The sequence below is a fragment of the Erinaceus europaeus genome, chromosome 7, assembly GCF_950295315.1.
Source record: "Erinaceus europaeus chromosome 7, mEriEur2.1, whole genome shotgun sequence".
Taxonomy (NCBI): domain Eukaryota; kingdom Metazoa; phylum Chordata; class Mammalia; order Eulipotyphla; family Erinaceidae; genus Erinaceus; species Erinaceus europaeus.
Genome location: NC_080168.1, coordinates 77,797,305 through 77,813,247, shown reverse-complemented (window position 1 = coordinate 77,813,247; position 15,943 = coordinate 77,797,305). Strand labels below are relative to the sequence as shown.

At 42.6% G+C, this 15,943-nt stretch overlaps 1 protein-coding gene across 2 annotated transcripts in view; it reads left to right on the top strand.

The window, feature by feature from the left end:
* The window catches only part of CPB2 (carboxypeptidase B2), a 62,331-nt gene that overhangs the window by 27,736 nt on the left and 18,652 nt on the right, over positions 1-15,943 (top strand). Inside the window, exons 5-6 of one of the 2 annotated variants that reach the window (XM_016187309.2) lie at positions 1,198-1,299; positions 6,324-6,428. In XM_016187309.2, the coding sequence (XP_016042795.1) occupies positions 1,198-1,299; positions 6,324-6,428 (207 nt within the window). The remainder of the gene's footprint in view (positions 1-1,197; positions 1,300-6,323; positions 6,429-15,943) is intronic. The other variant, XM_016187310.2, reaches the window with a different exon arrangement.

The following is a 15,943-nucleotide window of genomic DNA, read 5'->3' as shown; positions in this document are numbered from 1 at the left end:
ACCATTGTTGATCCAAGTTGAGGGCAAGGTCCTATGGGGGCCCACAAAGGGGTCTATTGTGTTGTTCCTGATAGGAATGACTGGTAACAATGGAAAGAGGGATTTATTCGAGGTCTAGGGCCATCATGTCTGTTTGGGAATCTCAAGACTCCCCGAATAGGGCCCCAGATGATGGGGTGGCCTGATAGTGACTAAAGAGTCAAGAGAACTCTCTAAGGAAAACATACCTAAAATAATACTAATAATGTTGTTTAAGGTTATTCTTGATGGTAATGAAAACTATCATGCATGATGTCAACGTTATCCGGGTAAAAGTTATTTAAAAATAAAGCTCTGCAGAGGAAAAAACAGAGGTGCCTCTCTCCTGCACTTGAAGCAGTGGACGTGTCTCTCACTTCATTATCTTGCCGACTCCCCTTTCCTTTAGAAGGTACCCTAATGGAGGTTGGGGTAGAGCAGCGGGTTAAGCGCACATGGCGCAAAGCACAAGGACCGGCGTAAGGATCCGGGTTCAAGCCCCCAGCTCCCCACCTGCAGGGGAGTCGCTTCACAAGCGGTGAAACAGGTCTGTAGGTGTCTGTCTTTCTCTCCCCCCTCTGTCTTCCCCTCCTCTCTCCATTTCTCTCTGTCTTATCCAACAACGAACGAAATCAACAACAATAATAACCACAACAAGGCTACAACAACAATGGCCTCCAGGAGCAGTGGATTCATGGTGCAGGCACTGAGCCCCAGCAATAACCCTGGAGGCAAAAAAAAAAAAAAAAAAAGAAGGTACACTAATAACTTTTGCCAGGGCTGGAAATACAGTTAAATACAGCAAAATACAGTTAACTGCTTACCACATTGATCTGTTCTCGGGCCCGTGTCTATTCATATTTAGCACAGGAGCCTCTATGACCTCTGGGAGCCTGTCAGTCTGATCTCACAGTCCATGGTCACAGCTGTGAATATTCTAGGCTGCACAAATTACAGGACCAGTCCTCCATGAGTAGCAGAGTAATGTGGCCCAGCCTCCCGTGATGAGAGTGGGGCAATCCTTAATTTCATTAATTTTCTTAACCAGGAGAGGAAGCCCCAAGTGTTGGAGCCACATTAAAATCCCTTTAGAGCTCCCCTTCTCTAAAAGACCAAGTTTTAGTCAGCACCAAGTTCTGCATTCACTCTCTGGCTAACCACAGGCCTTTGTTTGGGCAGATCTATTCTTGGATGGAAGTGATCAGTGAGCAGTACACCAACATGATTGAAAAGATCCACATCGGATCCTCATTTGAGAAGCGCCCGCTTTATGTTTTAAAGGTATGCTGGGGATCAAGTCGTTGACCTTTCAGGTTTGGGAGGAGGTGTTATTTCTCTACAAATCATTATTATAACTTAGAAATTTTTGTTCTTTTGAATTTTAGAAATATTTTTACTGATGGTCGTCAACTTGAATATACAGCTATGTAGGGATTGACTGTTATCTTCACATCTTTTTTTCCTTCGTAATAGTGTTGGCTTAAGCATGGAAACCCCAGTTTTAGAACCAGCTTTATCTTTTTTTTTTTTTTTTTTGCCTCCAGAGTTATTGCTGGGGCTCAGTGCCTACACTATGAATTCACTGCTCCTGGAGGCCATTTTTTTCCTATTTTGTTATTGTTGTTCCCTTGTTATTGTTGTTATTGCTGCTGTAGTAACAGCTATGTTGGATAGGACAGAGAGAAATGGAGGAGGGGAAGACAGAGAGGAGGAGAGAAAGATAGACACCTGCAGACCTGCTTTACCATCTGTGAAGCAACTGCCCTGTAGGTAGGGATCCTGGGTCTGCAACCTGTATCCTTACGCCAATCCTTGCACTACGCACCATGTGTGCTTAACTCGCTGGACTACCACCTGCACCCCTCCCAAGCTTTATCTTTAAAATTTTTTTTAATTAATTTATTATTGGATAGAGACAGAGAAAAACTGAGAGGGGCAGGGGAGAAAGACAATGAAAAAGCCAGAGACACTTGCAGGTTTGAAGCTGGGTCCTTACGCACACCACCTGGCCTCCAGAATCAGCTTTATCTGTGAGACATCAGCTAAGCCATTCAATTTTCCTGGCTTCAGTGTCCACCTTCCTAAAATAAGGGGAGTGGTATGAATGATTTTTTGAAGTCCCTGTTTTTGTTGTTATTATTTTGTTTTTAAATCAGCTCTGGCTATAGTAGCAATGGGGATTGAATCTGAGATATTGGAGCCTCAGGCATGAGACTTTTTTTGCATAATCGTTATACTATCTCCCCAACCCCCTAAAGTTCATGTGTTTTGTCAGCACCGCTACCACTTCTGACTGGCATTCTATATTTTAGTTAATTAATAAAGAGAGTAGGTAGAAACTAGACCATTACTCTGGCATAGGCAATGTTGGGGATCAAGCTAGTTGCCTCCTTTTTGAGAGTCCAGTGCTTTATGCACTGTACCACCTGTCTCATCACTGACTGGCATTCTTAACAAAACAAACAAAATGAACAGGAGAGGAATCTATTATTGGACAAGCAAGGCAGATTTTGGAACCAAAGAAAGAGCTGATTGGGGGGTCAGGCGATAACACAGCGGGTTAGCACGTGGCGCAAAGCGCAAGGACCGGCGCAAAGCGCAAGGACGGGCGTAAGGACCCCAGTTGGAACCCCACACTTACAGGGGAGTCACTTCACAGGCGGTGAAGCAAGCCTGCAGGTGTCTATCTCTCCCCCCTTTCTGTCTTCCCCTCCTCTCCATTTCTCTCTGTCCTATCCAACAACGAACGACATCAACAATAACAATAATAACCACAACAAGGCTACAACAATAGGGGCAACAAAATGGGGGGCGGGGGGATGGCCTCCAGGAGCAGTGGATTCATGGTGTAGGCACCGAACTCCAGCAATAACCCTGGAGGCAAAAAGAAAAAAAGAAAGAAAGAAAGAAAGAAAGAGCTGAGGGACAAAACCCGGGAAGAACAAACAGCAGGGCTAAGCTGCAGTGTCTGCGGGATTCATATGGTGGCTCTACTGTAGTCTGCTTTCTGCTTTTTAGTCAATTGATTTCATCAAGGACAGAGGATAGGGCCATAGCAAGAATGTTTGGCAGCCATGAAATCATGCTAATTGCTGTTTGTTTCTCATTTTAGAGGTTTGTTTGTTTGTTTGTTTACCATTATCTTTCATTTAAAAAAAAAAGCTAGAGAGGGCCAGAAGATAGTTTACCTGGTAGAGCATACTTTTTATTTTGTTTTGTTTGTTTTTTAAGTAGAGACAGAAAAGGCAGAGAGAGAGAGATAGAAAGAGAGAGAGAACAAGGGACCACTGCACTAGGATTTCCTTCAATGCGCTGGGAGCAGGGCTCAAATCTGAGTCACACACTTGACACACTTGACAGCACAATATATATTTTTTTATTTAAGAAAGGAAACATTGACAAAACCATAGGATAGGAGGGGTACAACTCCACACAATTCCCACCACCCGATCTCCATATCCCATCCCCTCCCCTGATAGCCTTCCCATTTTCTATCTCTCTGGGAGTATGGACCCAGGGTCATTGTGGGTTGCAGAAGGTGGAAGGTCTGGCTTCTGTAATTGCTTCCCCACTGAACATGGGCATTGACAGGTTGATCATACTCCCAGTCTGCCTCTCTCTTTCCCTAGCAGGGTGGGTCTCTGGGGAAGCGGAGCTCCAGGACACATTGGTGGGGTCTTCAGTCCAGTGAAGTCTGGTCAGCATCATGCTGGCATCTGGAACCTGGTGACTGAAAAGAGAGTTAACATATAAAGCTAAACAAATTGTTGAACGATTATGGACTTAAAGGCTGGAATAGAGCAGCACAATATTTAAGGGAGCTATTTTGCTTGCCAGAGCACACATTTTACCATGTGTAAGGACTCAGATTCAGGATTGCATGGGAAACACCATGCAAAAAGGAAGATTCATGGGTGGTGAAGCAATGCTGTGTTGTCTTTCCTCCTTTCTCTCTGTCTCTCACTCACTAGATGAAAAAAATAAAAAGAGAAAAAGAGAGATTGGCCTCTGGGAGCAGTGGATCTGTAGAGGGAGGAAGCCCCCAACAAAGCCTAATAGGAGAGAAAGAGAGAGAGGAGGTGGGGAGAGGAAGAGGAGGGAGGGAGAGGGAGAGAGAGACACCCTGGAAGAAAAACAACTATTGAGAAAATCCATTTGACTTAGTAGTATTTAATTTATCCATAGTTTTCTCCAACTTATCTAAACTATGATGAGTGTTCTTGACAGTCATCCAAAGATAAAATAGAAGAACCAAAGGTAAGAATCAAGGTTTTTGGATTTTAATGTGTTCTGACAACAATTTGTAGTTTAAGCTCTGGGCAGATATAAGAGATATTGGCTTCCCTTGGCTTCTGAGTAGTTTAGTCTGACCATGTAAATATGTTCTTATTATCCTTCCATCCCATTTCCTGAGGTCTAGGTCTATACTTGGCACTGCTGGATCCCCTTTCCCAGTCTTACCTCCATTCCATGACTCCCTGAGGCTGCCCAGCCAGTGCAGATCATTTATCCTTAAGGAAGAATAAAGACATGGTCTGAAGACCAGTTTTCTTGTCTCTGCTTTATTTATTTATTATTATTACTTCCAGGGTTATTACTGACGTTCTGTGCCAATACAACCAATTTGCTGCTCCTGGCAGCCATTTCTTCTTTGTTCTTTTTATTTGATAGGACATAGAGAAATTGAGAGTGGAGGGGGTGATAAGAGAGAGAAAAAAGAAACACCTGCAACACTGCTTCATAGCTCATGAAACACCCGCTTGCATGGGAGGCTTGAACCCAGCCATATTGAACCCAGATGTTAATATGGGCTTGAATGCACATGTTACCATCCTCGTGCATGGTAATATGTGCGTTCAACTGGGTGCATTACCACCTAGCCCCTTATTTCTGCTTTGACACCTTCACAGACAGCCCTGCTATGACCAAGTTACTGCGGAAGCATAGAGAGAAGCTTAGGTCAAGAATCAGCCTTCAAAACTTAGGCCTGATTCTGACCATCCGTGTAAACTTTCATTTCACCAGCTTTTAATTTTCCTTGAGATTAACACATATTTCATAGATGTATTGGAAGGACTAAGCATGTTCATTTCATAAAAGAAAGTTTTAAAATTAAGTAATCAATTAACCATATTTTTAATTATTTAGTCTTTACTAGGGCTTCCCCACTCCAGGCTGACTTTCACAGATAAGCAGGAGGAGAGATGGGGAAAAGACACTACAAACACTGAAGTTTCCCCTAGTGCAGTAGGAGCTGGATTCGAACTTGAGTCACACACATGGCAAAGCAGGAATCTAGGTGAGCTATCTTGTCAGCCTGGAAATTTTGCTTGTTTATTTATTTGGATCTCCAGATTTTTTTTTTCCTCCAGGCTTATTGCTGGGGCTCAGTGCCTGCACTATGAATCCACTGCTCCTAGTCATCTTTTTTCCATTGTTGTTGTTGGTACTGCTGTCATTGTTGTTGGATACAACAGAGAGAAATGGAGAGAGGAAGGGAAGACAGAGAGGGGGAGAGAAAGATAGACACTTGCAGACCTGCTTCACCACTTGTGAAGTGACCCACCCCCTCCCCCTGCAGGTGGGGAGCCAGGTGCTTGAACTGGGATCACAGTGCAGGTCCTTGTACTTTATACTCTGTGTACCACTGGCCCCTGGATATCCAGATTTTTTTTTTTTGCTGGGGCTTTGCACCTGTGCAGTTCTATCCCTAATAAATTCATTTATTCACTCACTCACTCATTCATTCATTTTTTTTTGATAGAAGGGGAGAGGTAGGGAGAGATAGAGAGAGGTAGAGATAGAGAGAGGTAGAGATAGAGATATAGTGCTCACCTGTGGAGCTCACACTTTACCATACTCAAGGACCTGGACTCAAGCCTTGGGTCATCCCGTGGGAACACTTGCACAAGATGCTCATCAACTAGTGGAGCAATGCTGTGTTGTATCCCCTCCCCCCCTTACTTCCCTATCTCTCACCTCTAAAAAAAATAAAGTCCTTTGACAGTAGAGGAATCATACAGACAGGAGACCCCAGTGGTAACTCTGGTGGCAAACAAACAAAACAACACAAAACTGTATGCTGTACCAAGCAAGTTATCCTTCATACCCCAAGAAGTTTATTTTTAATATTTATTTTGTTCCTGAGACAGAAAGGGAATGGGAGAATGAGCGGGAGAGAGGCCAGAGCATCACTCTGACTTATGTGGTGCTTACGAGTTCAGCATGCTACCTATTGTGTCACCTCCTGGGTTGCAAAAAAGGGCGCTTTATGCAACCTGCATCATGTGATTTTCTTTTAACAGGTTTCTAGCAAAGAGCAGACAACCAAAAATACCATGTGGATTGACTGTGGCATACATGCCAGAGAATGGATCTCGCCTGCTTTCTGCTTGTGGTTCATAGGCTACGTAAGTGTCCACATCTGCTTCCATTTTCTTTTCCTTTTAGATCTTTTTCAAAGTATTTTTTTTTTGTATTGGATAGAGACAGAGATAAACTGAGGTGGAAGGAGAACTGCAGCACCGACTTCCCTGCTCATGCAGCTTTTCCCCTGCAGGTGGGGAATAGGGGCTTGGACCCTTATCCTTGCACACTGTAACATGTGCTCTTAACTGGGTACATTATACCCAAACTACACACCTGATTCATTCATAGTGTTTCAGTACTTGTCTGAACATGACCCATGTCAGCTAAATGGACTGTTTCTTGGGCGTTTTCCCAGGCTATATCCTAGGATTCTTGAGTTAAAAACCTCTGGAAGACTTGGGAACCTACTGTTTTCACAGCCTTCAAGGTGATATGTATGCATATAAATCTATCTGTTTATTGTAAGGGAGAGAGGGAGGGAACCACAGAGCACTGCTTATCTCTGACAACAAATAGTCCCAGGAATTGAACCTGCAGCCTCTACGTCCTCAGGCATGCAAGTTGGTGCTCTAACAAGCTGAGCTGTCTTCCTGGCCCCCAGCTGGTATTTCTGTATGTTGAATTTGTGAACTATGACCTCCAGCATTTAAATCACCCTAAAGATTGCTGACGCTTTTGTTCTTGCATTTCTGACTGGGGCTAAATACTGTAAAGCATTAAGAAATAATATATGATTGCAATAGGTAATAGAAGAAAGCAAGGAAATACTTCTCAAATTTGGGACTCAGTTTTACCTCTCCAGCTTGTTTTTCTTTTGCTTTGAATTATCTAGGCATCTCTTATAATACCCTGCCCTTGGAAGTTGAACACAGAGCACATTACAAAACCTATCATATTTTACCATGTGTCATACAAGGGTATTTTGTCCCTGAAGAAGGCCATGGTATCAAAAAAAAATCTCATATAATAAGACAGAATAGGCCATAAAAGTAGAGACTTTAATAACCTTAAGCCCCTATAATAAATGAAAAGAAAAAAATATGTGCTCCCTACTTTGTAAGAGGGGCATATACATTCTCTGCACTGATTTATCAGAAGAATCATTACCACTGGAAAAATAGTTTAAAATATGTATCCTTCTAGTAATAGCTATTTTTTGTCTCTGTATTCCCAGAGACGGAATTATTAGGAAATAAAGAGCTTGACACTTAGATTGACCTGCTTTAGTAAATGAAGTAGTCAAAAGTTAAAATAATAATAATAATAATAAGGGGGTAAGTGGTGAAGGAAGGGTGGTGGTACACTCAGTTGAGTGCACATGTTACCATGTGTAAGGAGCTGGGTTCAAGCCTCTGGTCCGCACCTGTAGGGAGGAAGCTTCATGAGCAGTGAAGCAGAGCTGCAGATATCTCTCCTTCTCTCTCTCTCTATCTTTCCCTACCCTCTCAGTTTCTCTGTTTTACCAAATATAAGAAAAATAAAATAAAATATTAAAAAGCCTTACAAAACAAAGTCCTGCCTGTGCTGGTTCTGAACAGCACTTAGAACTCTGCACTCCTGTGGTCCGGGAGGTGGTGCAGTGGATTGAGCACTGGATTCTCAAGCATGAGGTCCCGAGTTCAATCCCTCGCAGCACATGTACCAGAGTGATGTCTGGTTCTTTCTCTCTCTTCCTATCTTTCTTGATTATGAATAAATTCTTTAAAAAAATTTAAAAAGAACTCTGCACTCCTTCACCTGCTCTGCCATCTTCTCAGGCAGGCTGATAGGAACCACAGCATCCCAGGACCCCATGAGAAACCCCCAGACATCACTGACCCCTGAGGGCCAAATGATGTTAATCACCAACTGAACAAACCTTTAATGCAACCCAGTCATCTGATGGTCTGGATGGGTTTATTTACTTTAGGTAAGGGCAGGAAAGTTGGGGATAGGGACTGGTCTAAACAAGAGAAAAAACATTTGTTCTCCATACCATCACTGTACTTGAGAAGGTCCAGAAGGATACTCTTTTTTTATCCCAGACAGAGAAGTGGGAGTGGGGGATGGTGGTGACACACCTGGTTGAGCATACATGTTACATGTGCAAGGATGCAGGTTCAAACCCCCAGCCCCCACCTGCAGGGGGAAAGCTTTGTGAGTGGTGAAGCAGTGCTGCAGTGTCTCTGTCTCTCTTCCTCTCTATCCCCCTCTTTTCTCTCTATTTCTGGCTGTCTATATCCAATAAAAATAAAGATAAAAGGGAGTGGCAGGCAGTGGTGCACTGGGTTAAGCGCACTGGGTTCAAGCCCCCGGCACCCCACCTGCAGGAGGGTTGCTTCACAGGCAGTGAAGCAGGTCTGCAGGTGTCTATCTTTCTCTCCCCCTCTCTGTCTTCTCCTCCTCTCTCCATTTCTCTCTATCCTATCCAACAACAACAGCAGAAGCAACAACAACAATGGAAAAAATATGGCACCAGGAGTAGTGGATTCATAGAGCAGGCACTGAGCCCCAGTAATAACCCTGGAGGAGAGAGAAAGAGAGAGGGGGGGGGAGAGAGAGAGAGAGAGAGGAGAGAGAGAGAGAGAGAGAATAGCACCAAAGCTTCCTTCATGGTGCTAGGATCTGGGCTAGAACCTGGGTTGCATTCATGGCAGGGCAACTCATTTCATACTGACTGTAATGTTGGTGACATTGTCCCTGAGCTGCCCTTTCCAACTAGATACATCCTCCCTCCTACCACACATACTGCCATCACCCTGCTGCTTTCTGAATCTTTGTAAGACTCAATTACTTATCCTACAAATACCTGAAATTTGCCTATGAGGTTTCAGATCCTGGAGGCTCAATGGGGAGCAAGTTCCAGTTGAATGTATTTGTAGCCCCAGTCTACATAGTCCACACATTTTTCTTTTCTTTTTTTTATCATACTTTATAAGCCATATCATGTTATGCAAATATAATAAAATGTTATCAATTAAAGAGACTGACTCCAAATTCTTTTTTATCTTCTATCACATCCCTCATCATATATTTTGAGGTTTTTTTTTTTTATTAGTGATTAAATAATGATCAGCATTTTTGGATAAAAGGGGTACAATTCCATACCATTCCTACCACTAGAGTTCCGTATCCCATCCCCTCCATTGAAAGTTTACCTATTCTTTATCACTCTGGAAGTATGGGCCAAAGATCTTTATGGAATGCAGAAAGTGGGAGATCTGACTTCTGTAATAGCTTCTCCACTGGACATCGGTGTTGACAGGTCAATCCATACTCCCAGCCTGTTTCTGTCTTTCCATAGTGGGGCAGGGGTCTGGAGAGGTGGGGTTCCAGGACACATTCGTTAGGTTGTCTGTCCAGGGAGGTCAGGTTGGTGTCATGGTAGCATTTACAATGTGGTGACTGAAACAGTGTTAAGATACAAAGCAGGACAAATTGCTTAATAATCAGGAACCTAAAGGCAAGATGAAATTTGTGTTTTTCGTGTTGGAAGAAGCAGAGAAGCAATTACAGAAGCCAGACCTTCCACCTTCTGCACCCCATAATGACCCTGGGTCCATACTCCCAGAGGGATAAAGAATGTAATAGGAAAGCTATCAGGGGAGGGGATGGGATATGGAGTTCTGGTGGTGGGAATTGTGTGGAGTTGTACCCCTCTTATCCTATGGTTTTGTTTCCTTTTTATAAATAAAAATAAATTTTTTAAAAAAAATCTCAAGTTACTATAAGAAAGACTAGAAAAACAAATAAAATATATATTTTTTAAAATCTTAAAGGCAAATCTATAGTGTAACCCTGCCAAAGCAAGGAAGGGAGCTGAAAAATCACATGCCACAGGCCCAGTGGATAGGAATCCATCAAGTCTTTATCTCCCACCTGTGATCATTCTTTTTTCCAGCACCCCCAGCTCCATCTTATTCCTGTATAGCTGGGCATTGATTTTAGTTATGTTCTGTACCTTGTGTTAGTAAATCATTTCTTCCACAAATATTTATGTATTTCTTTTGTGTGTCTAGCATAATTTCCACAGCCTGTGCATCATTAACAACCATTCATTCAGTCTGTGTATATAAGTATGTGTGCGTTCACATGTAGCAATAAAACTGAAAGCTCATGAAAACTCACTAGCTAACACATGTTTGGAGAGCCACATGCTAAATGGTAGAAGCCAGACAGTAAAGTCATGTGTTTTATTATTCTGATTACATGAAATGTCCAAAAAGGGCAAATCCACAGAGACAGAAATTTGATCAGTGGTTGTCAGAGGCTGGGAAATTGGGGGAGGGAAGGGGAACGAAAGGGGTGGGGGAGGTGATTCTTAATGAGTATGAAGGCTCTTTGGGAAGGAACAAATGTTCTGAAATTATATAATGGCCATAATTGTCCATCTCTGTGGATACACTAAAAGCTGAGAATTATATACTTCAGTGTGGTGAATTTTCTGCCCTGTGAATTACCTCTCACTAAAGCTGTTAGAAACACACACCCTTCCTCACAGGCCACTCACCACCCCTTTCCCTTGAGTTTGTAGAAATGATAGGATAAATACTTTACTATCTCAAAGGAAATAAGATCTTCTAATCATTTTCTGATGAGTGCTATAATGGGACTGAAAATTGACTCCAGCTGAGAATTGACAATTTTTTTTAGCAGAAAAATACATTTAACTAGTTGCTCAACTATCTAAAAAGATTTCTTCTCTCCTTCTATAAAATTTGCTTCTTTTCATAAAGCTTTTATTTCTGAGCTATAGTAGGTTTGGAAACAACTTATTCTTTTTCTCTCCTCCTGTATGTCATAAATAGTCCTTCTTCTTCTTCTTCTTCTTCTTCTTCTTCTTCTTCTTCTTCTTCTCCTTCTCCTTCTCCTTCTCCTTCTCCATTTTCTTCTTCTCCTCCTCCTCCTCCTCTTCCTCCTCCTCCTCCTCCTCCTCCTTCTTCTTCTTCCCCTCCTCCTCCTCCTCCTCCTCCTCCTCCTCCTCCTCCTCCTCCTCCTCCTCCATCTCCTTCTCCTTCTCCTTCTTCTTCTTTTTGTCTCCAGGGTTATTTCTGGGGTTTGGTACCTGCACTACGAATTCACTGCTCCTGGAGACCATTTTTTCCATTTTGTTGCCCTTGTTGTTATTGTTGTTGTTGGATAGGACAGAGAAATCGAGAGAGAGGAGGGGAAGGCAGAGAGGAGGAGAAAAAGACACCTGCAGACCTGCTTCACTGCTGTGAAGCAACCACCCTGCAGGTGGGGAGCCAGGGGGTGGAACTGTGATCTTTATGCCATTAATTGGGCTTCATACTATGTGTGCTTATCCCACTGCGCCACTGCCTGGGCCCCTCCTGCAAAGAATTCTAACATGACTTTTATTATTGCTCTAGGTTAATATGGATAAATTTTTAATATTTGAAGGGAAAAATGGTAAAAATGCTAGCTGCAACTAAGGTGAGATGTAAAAGGTCTATGTCTTCTCAATAATGAAAAAGCTAGTTCTCTTTTTAAAATATTTTTATTTATTTTGGATAGAGACAGAGAAATTTATCAGGAAGGGAGAAAGGGAAGGAGAGAGAGAAATTTGTCAGGAAGGGAGAGAGGGAGAGAGAGAAAGAGAGAGAGATATTGAGATCTGCACCACTTGTTAAACTTTCCCCTGCAGGTGATTATTAGGGGCTTGAACCCAGGTCCTTGCTCACTGTAATGTGCCTCTCTACTATGTGTGCCACTGCCCAATCCCTTGAAAAAGCTAGTTCTGAACAAAATGTTTTGAATAAAATTTAAAGCAACGTCAGGGGCGATATCATAGTGGTTATGAAAATAGACTCTCATGCTTAAGGCACCAAGGTCCCAGATTCAATCCCCTGCACCACCATCAACCAGAGCTGAGCAGTGTTCTGATAAAAGAAAAAAAAAGGTTAAAGCAACAAATAACTGTAGAGTCAGGGAGATAGCAACTGATACTGCATCTGCTGATCCCAACCTACTCAGTGCAACCAGTTCAACCTCAACATGTTTCACTTCAGATTGTGTCCAGAGTTGTAAGGTGTGGAATGTCAACCCTCCACCTTCATTACTCTGGTGAGACCTTTCCTAGCTCATAGGACTCCTTAATTCCATTCCAGGTGGTGCACTTCCTAGCAAAGCCTCAAAACCTAAATATAGACCAGAGCCCATGAGACAGGGTTTATGTACACATGTATTCATAAGTTGTGGGAAAATATATACCTCAAAGCAATAGTGCACAATAGTTGGCAGTGAGTCAATAAATGCAGCAAGCAAGTAGAAAGACCTAAAAAAAAAAAGGCACTATAAAGTACCGAGCAAAATAGTTTCTACAAAGACTGAGATACACTCCTCTCCTACTTCCTACTACGTAGATACCCTCCTCACCTATTTCCTATTACCTAGATACCCTCCAAAGACCTAGATATCCCTCCTCACCTACTTCCTATTACCTAGATACCCTCCTCACCTACTTCCTATTTCACTTCCCTCAATCACTCCAAAGCTAATCTTGTCAGACAAAGTAAGGACTACAAAAGCTGAATAAGGGCAAGAGAGTGGCATACTTTAATGATGACTCTTTGGTCACTACCAGGCCACCCCATCACCTGGGGCCCTAGTTAAGGAGTCCTGGAATTCACACACAGACACAATGGGCCTAGATCCCTAATAGATCCCTCTCACCACTGCCACTGGTCATCTCCATCATGAACAACATAATGGAATCCTTTGTGGGCCCCTACAGGACCTTGCCCTCAATGTGCATCAATAATGGTAGGGACTGCTGCATTCTCCAAAAGGAGGTTGGGCAACATACTCTACCTACTACTTGAGAAAGATGGGTTCTGAAATTAGTGCAGCCTGGAATGTTCCTGAGACCACAGAATGCGAGCTCAGACCTACAGGGATGCAGAGGTTACACAGGCTCCTGTGCTGAATATGGGCCCCAGATCAAATCAGTGGGGTTTACAGTTAACAGTATTTATATACTTTTCCCATATTTATGGACTACTTTTTCCATGATCCAGCTTTCTAGCCCTTTATCCAAGTATGACACCATCTCCCCAGACAATGCCTTGGGTCCACTTGCATGTTAGCTGTCAGACTCAGACAAAAACTAGTAAAGTCATGGGCCCCTTGGAATATACCTAATGTAGACCTACTAGCTTTTTCCAAAATGGAGACCCCCAAATCTTCATCTGCAATATTCTTGCCTTTAGGTTCATGACTAGTCAACAATTTGTTCTGCTTTATGTCTTAACTCTTTTTCAGCCACCAGGTTCCAGATGATACCATGATGCCAACCTGATTTCCCTGGGAAGATGGCCCCACCAATGTGTCCTGGAGCCCCTCCTCCCCCGACCCCTGCCCCACTAGGGGAAGAGAGAGACAGGCTGGGAGTATGGATTGACCTGTTGACATCCATGTTCATCAGGGAAGCAATTACAGAAGCCAGACCTTCCACCTTCTGCACCCCATAATGATCTGGGTCCATACTCCCAGTGGGGTAAGATTCGAGAAGCTTTCAAGGGAGGCGATGGGATAGAAAGTTCTGGTGGTGGTGTGTGAAATTGAACCTCTCTTATCCTATGGTCTTGTCAAAATTTCCATTTTATTAATTAAAAAAAAGGGTTAAAGCAACAAATAGGGGCTGGGTGGTGATGCACCTGATTAAGCTCACACATTACAGTGTGCAAGGATCCGGTTTCAAGGCCCTGGTCCCCACCTGCAGGGAGAAAACTTCACTAGTGGTAAAACAGGACTGAAGGTGTCTCTCTGTCTCTCTATCTCTGCCTCTCCTTTCTATTTCTCTCTAATAATAAAAAATAATAATTTAAAAATTTAAAAAGAAGCAACAAATGACTGTAGAGTCAGGGAGATAGCACAGCAGACTTTCATGTCTGAAGCCTTAAAAGTCCCAAATTTAATCCCTTGTACCATCAGACATCAGAGCTAAGTAGTGCTCTGGATTGTCTTTTTCTCATGAAAATAAATAAATATTAAAGGGGAGAGAGTAGGAGAAACCAACAAAAACAAACAACTGTAAACTAATCTACCAGCTGGACTATAATACTGTCATCACAAATGAAGGTTTTTTATATATATATCTGTCTTCAGTTTTAGTTGTAGATGAGATGATTTAACCAACAGAAATCTGTCTTTGTGGTCCTGTTCTGTCTTATTTTTTTTCTTCTTTGTTGGGGGGATTAATGGATAACAGTCAGCAGTAAAATGCAGTAGCTTGTACATGTGTAACAGTTCTCAGTTTTCCATATAACAATTCAACCCCCTCTAAGTTCTCTTCTGCCATCAAGTTCTAAGACCTGAACCTTCCCCTCCCACCCCAGAGTCTTTTACTTTGGTGCAATACACCAAACCCAGTCCAAGTTCTGCTTTGTATTTTTTTATTTTTCGTCTTCTCTTTACTATTATTATTATTATTATTAGTGATTTAATACTGATAGACAAGATTGTGAGATAAGAGGCACAATTCACACAACTCTCACCACTAGCATGTCATATCCCACCCCCACCACTGGAAACTTTGTCTCTCTGGGAGTATGGACCAAAGATCTCTATGGGGCACAGAAATCAGAGGTCTGGCTTCTGTAATTGCTTCTCCACTGGACATGGGTGTTGACAGGTCAATCCATTCCCCCAGCCTGTCTCTACATTTCCCTAGTCAGGTAGGGCTTTGGGGAGGTGGGGTTTCAGGACACATAGGTTAGGTTGTTTGTCCAGAGAAGTCAGGTTGGCATCATGGTAGTATTTTTCAACTTCTGTCTATGAGTGAGATCATCCCTTATTCATCCTTCTCTTTCTGACTTATCTCACTTAAAATGATTCCTTAAAGCTCCATCCAAGATGAGGTAAAGAAGAGGAATTCACCATTTTTTAAAAATATTTATTTAATTAATTTATTTATTCCCATTTGTTGCCCTTGTTGTTTTATTGCTGTAGTTATTGTTGTTATCGTTGTTGGATAGGACAGAGAGAAATGGAGAGAGGAGGGGAAGACAGAGAGGGGGAGAGAAAGATAGACACCTGCAGACCTGCTTCACCGCCTGTGAAGCGATTCCCCTACAGGTGAGGAGCCGGGGCTCGAACTGGGATCCTTATGCTGGTCCTTGTGCTTTGTGCCATCTGCGCTTAACCCGCTGCTCTACCGCCTGACTCCCAGAATTCACCATTTTTAATAGCAGTGTAGTATTCCATTTTGTATATAGACCAACTTTCCTACCCACTCATTTGTTGTTGGAAAACTGGGTTGCTTCCAGGTTTTGACTACTACAAATTGTGCTACTATGAGCATAGGTATACACAAATAGTTTTGGATGTGTATGTTTGGTTTGAGCCCTGGACTCCCATCTGCAGGTAGAATTTGAAGCAGGTCTGCAGGTGTGTCTATCTTTCTCTCTCCTTCTCTCTCCCCCTTTCCTTCTCAAATTCTCTCTTTCCTATCCAGTAAAATGAAAAAAAAATGCTGGCAGGGATAGTGGATTCATAATACTGGCACTGAGCCCCAGAGATAACCCTGGAGGCAAAGAAGTAAAGAAGTAAAGAAAAGAAAAAAGAAAAAAGAAAA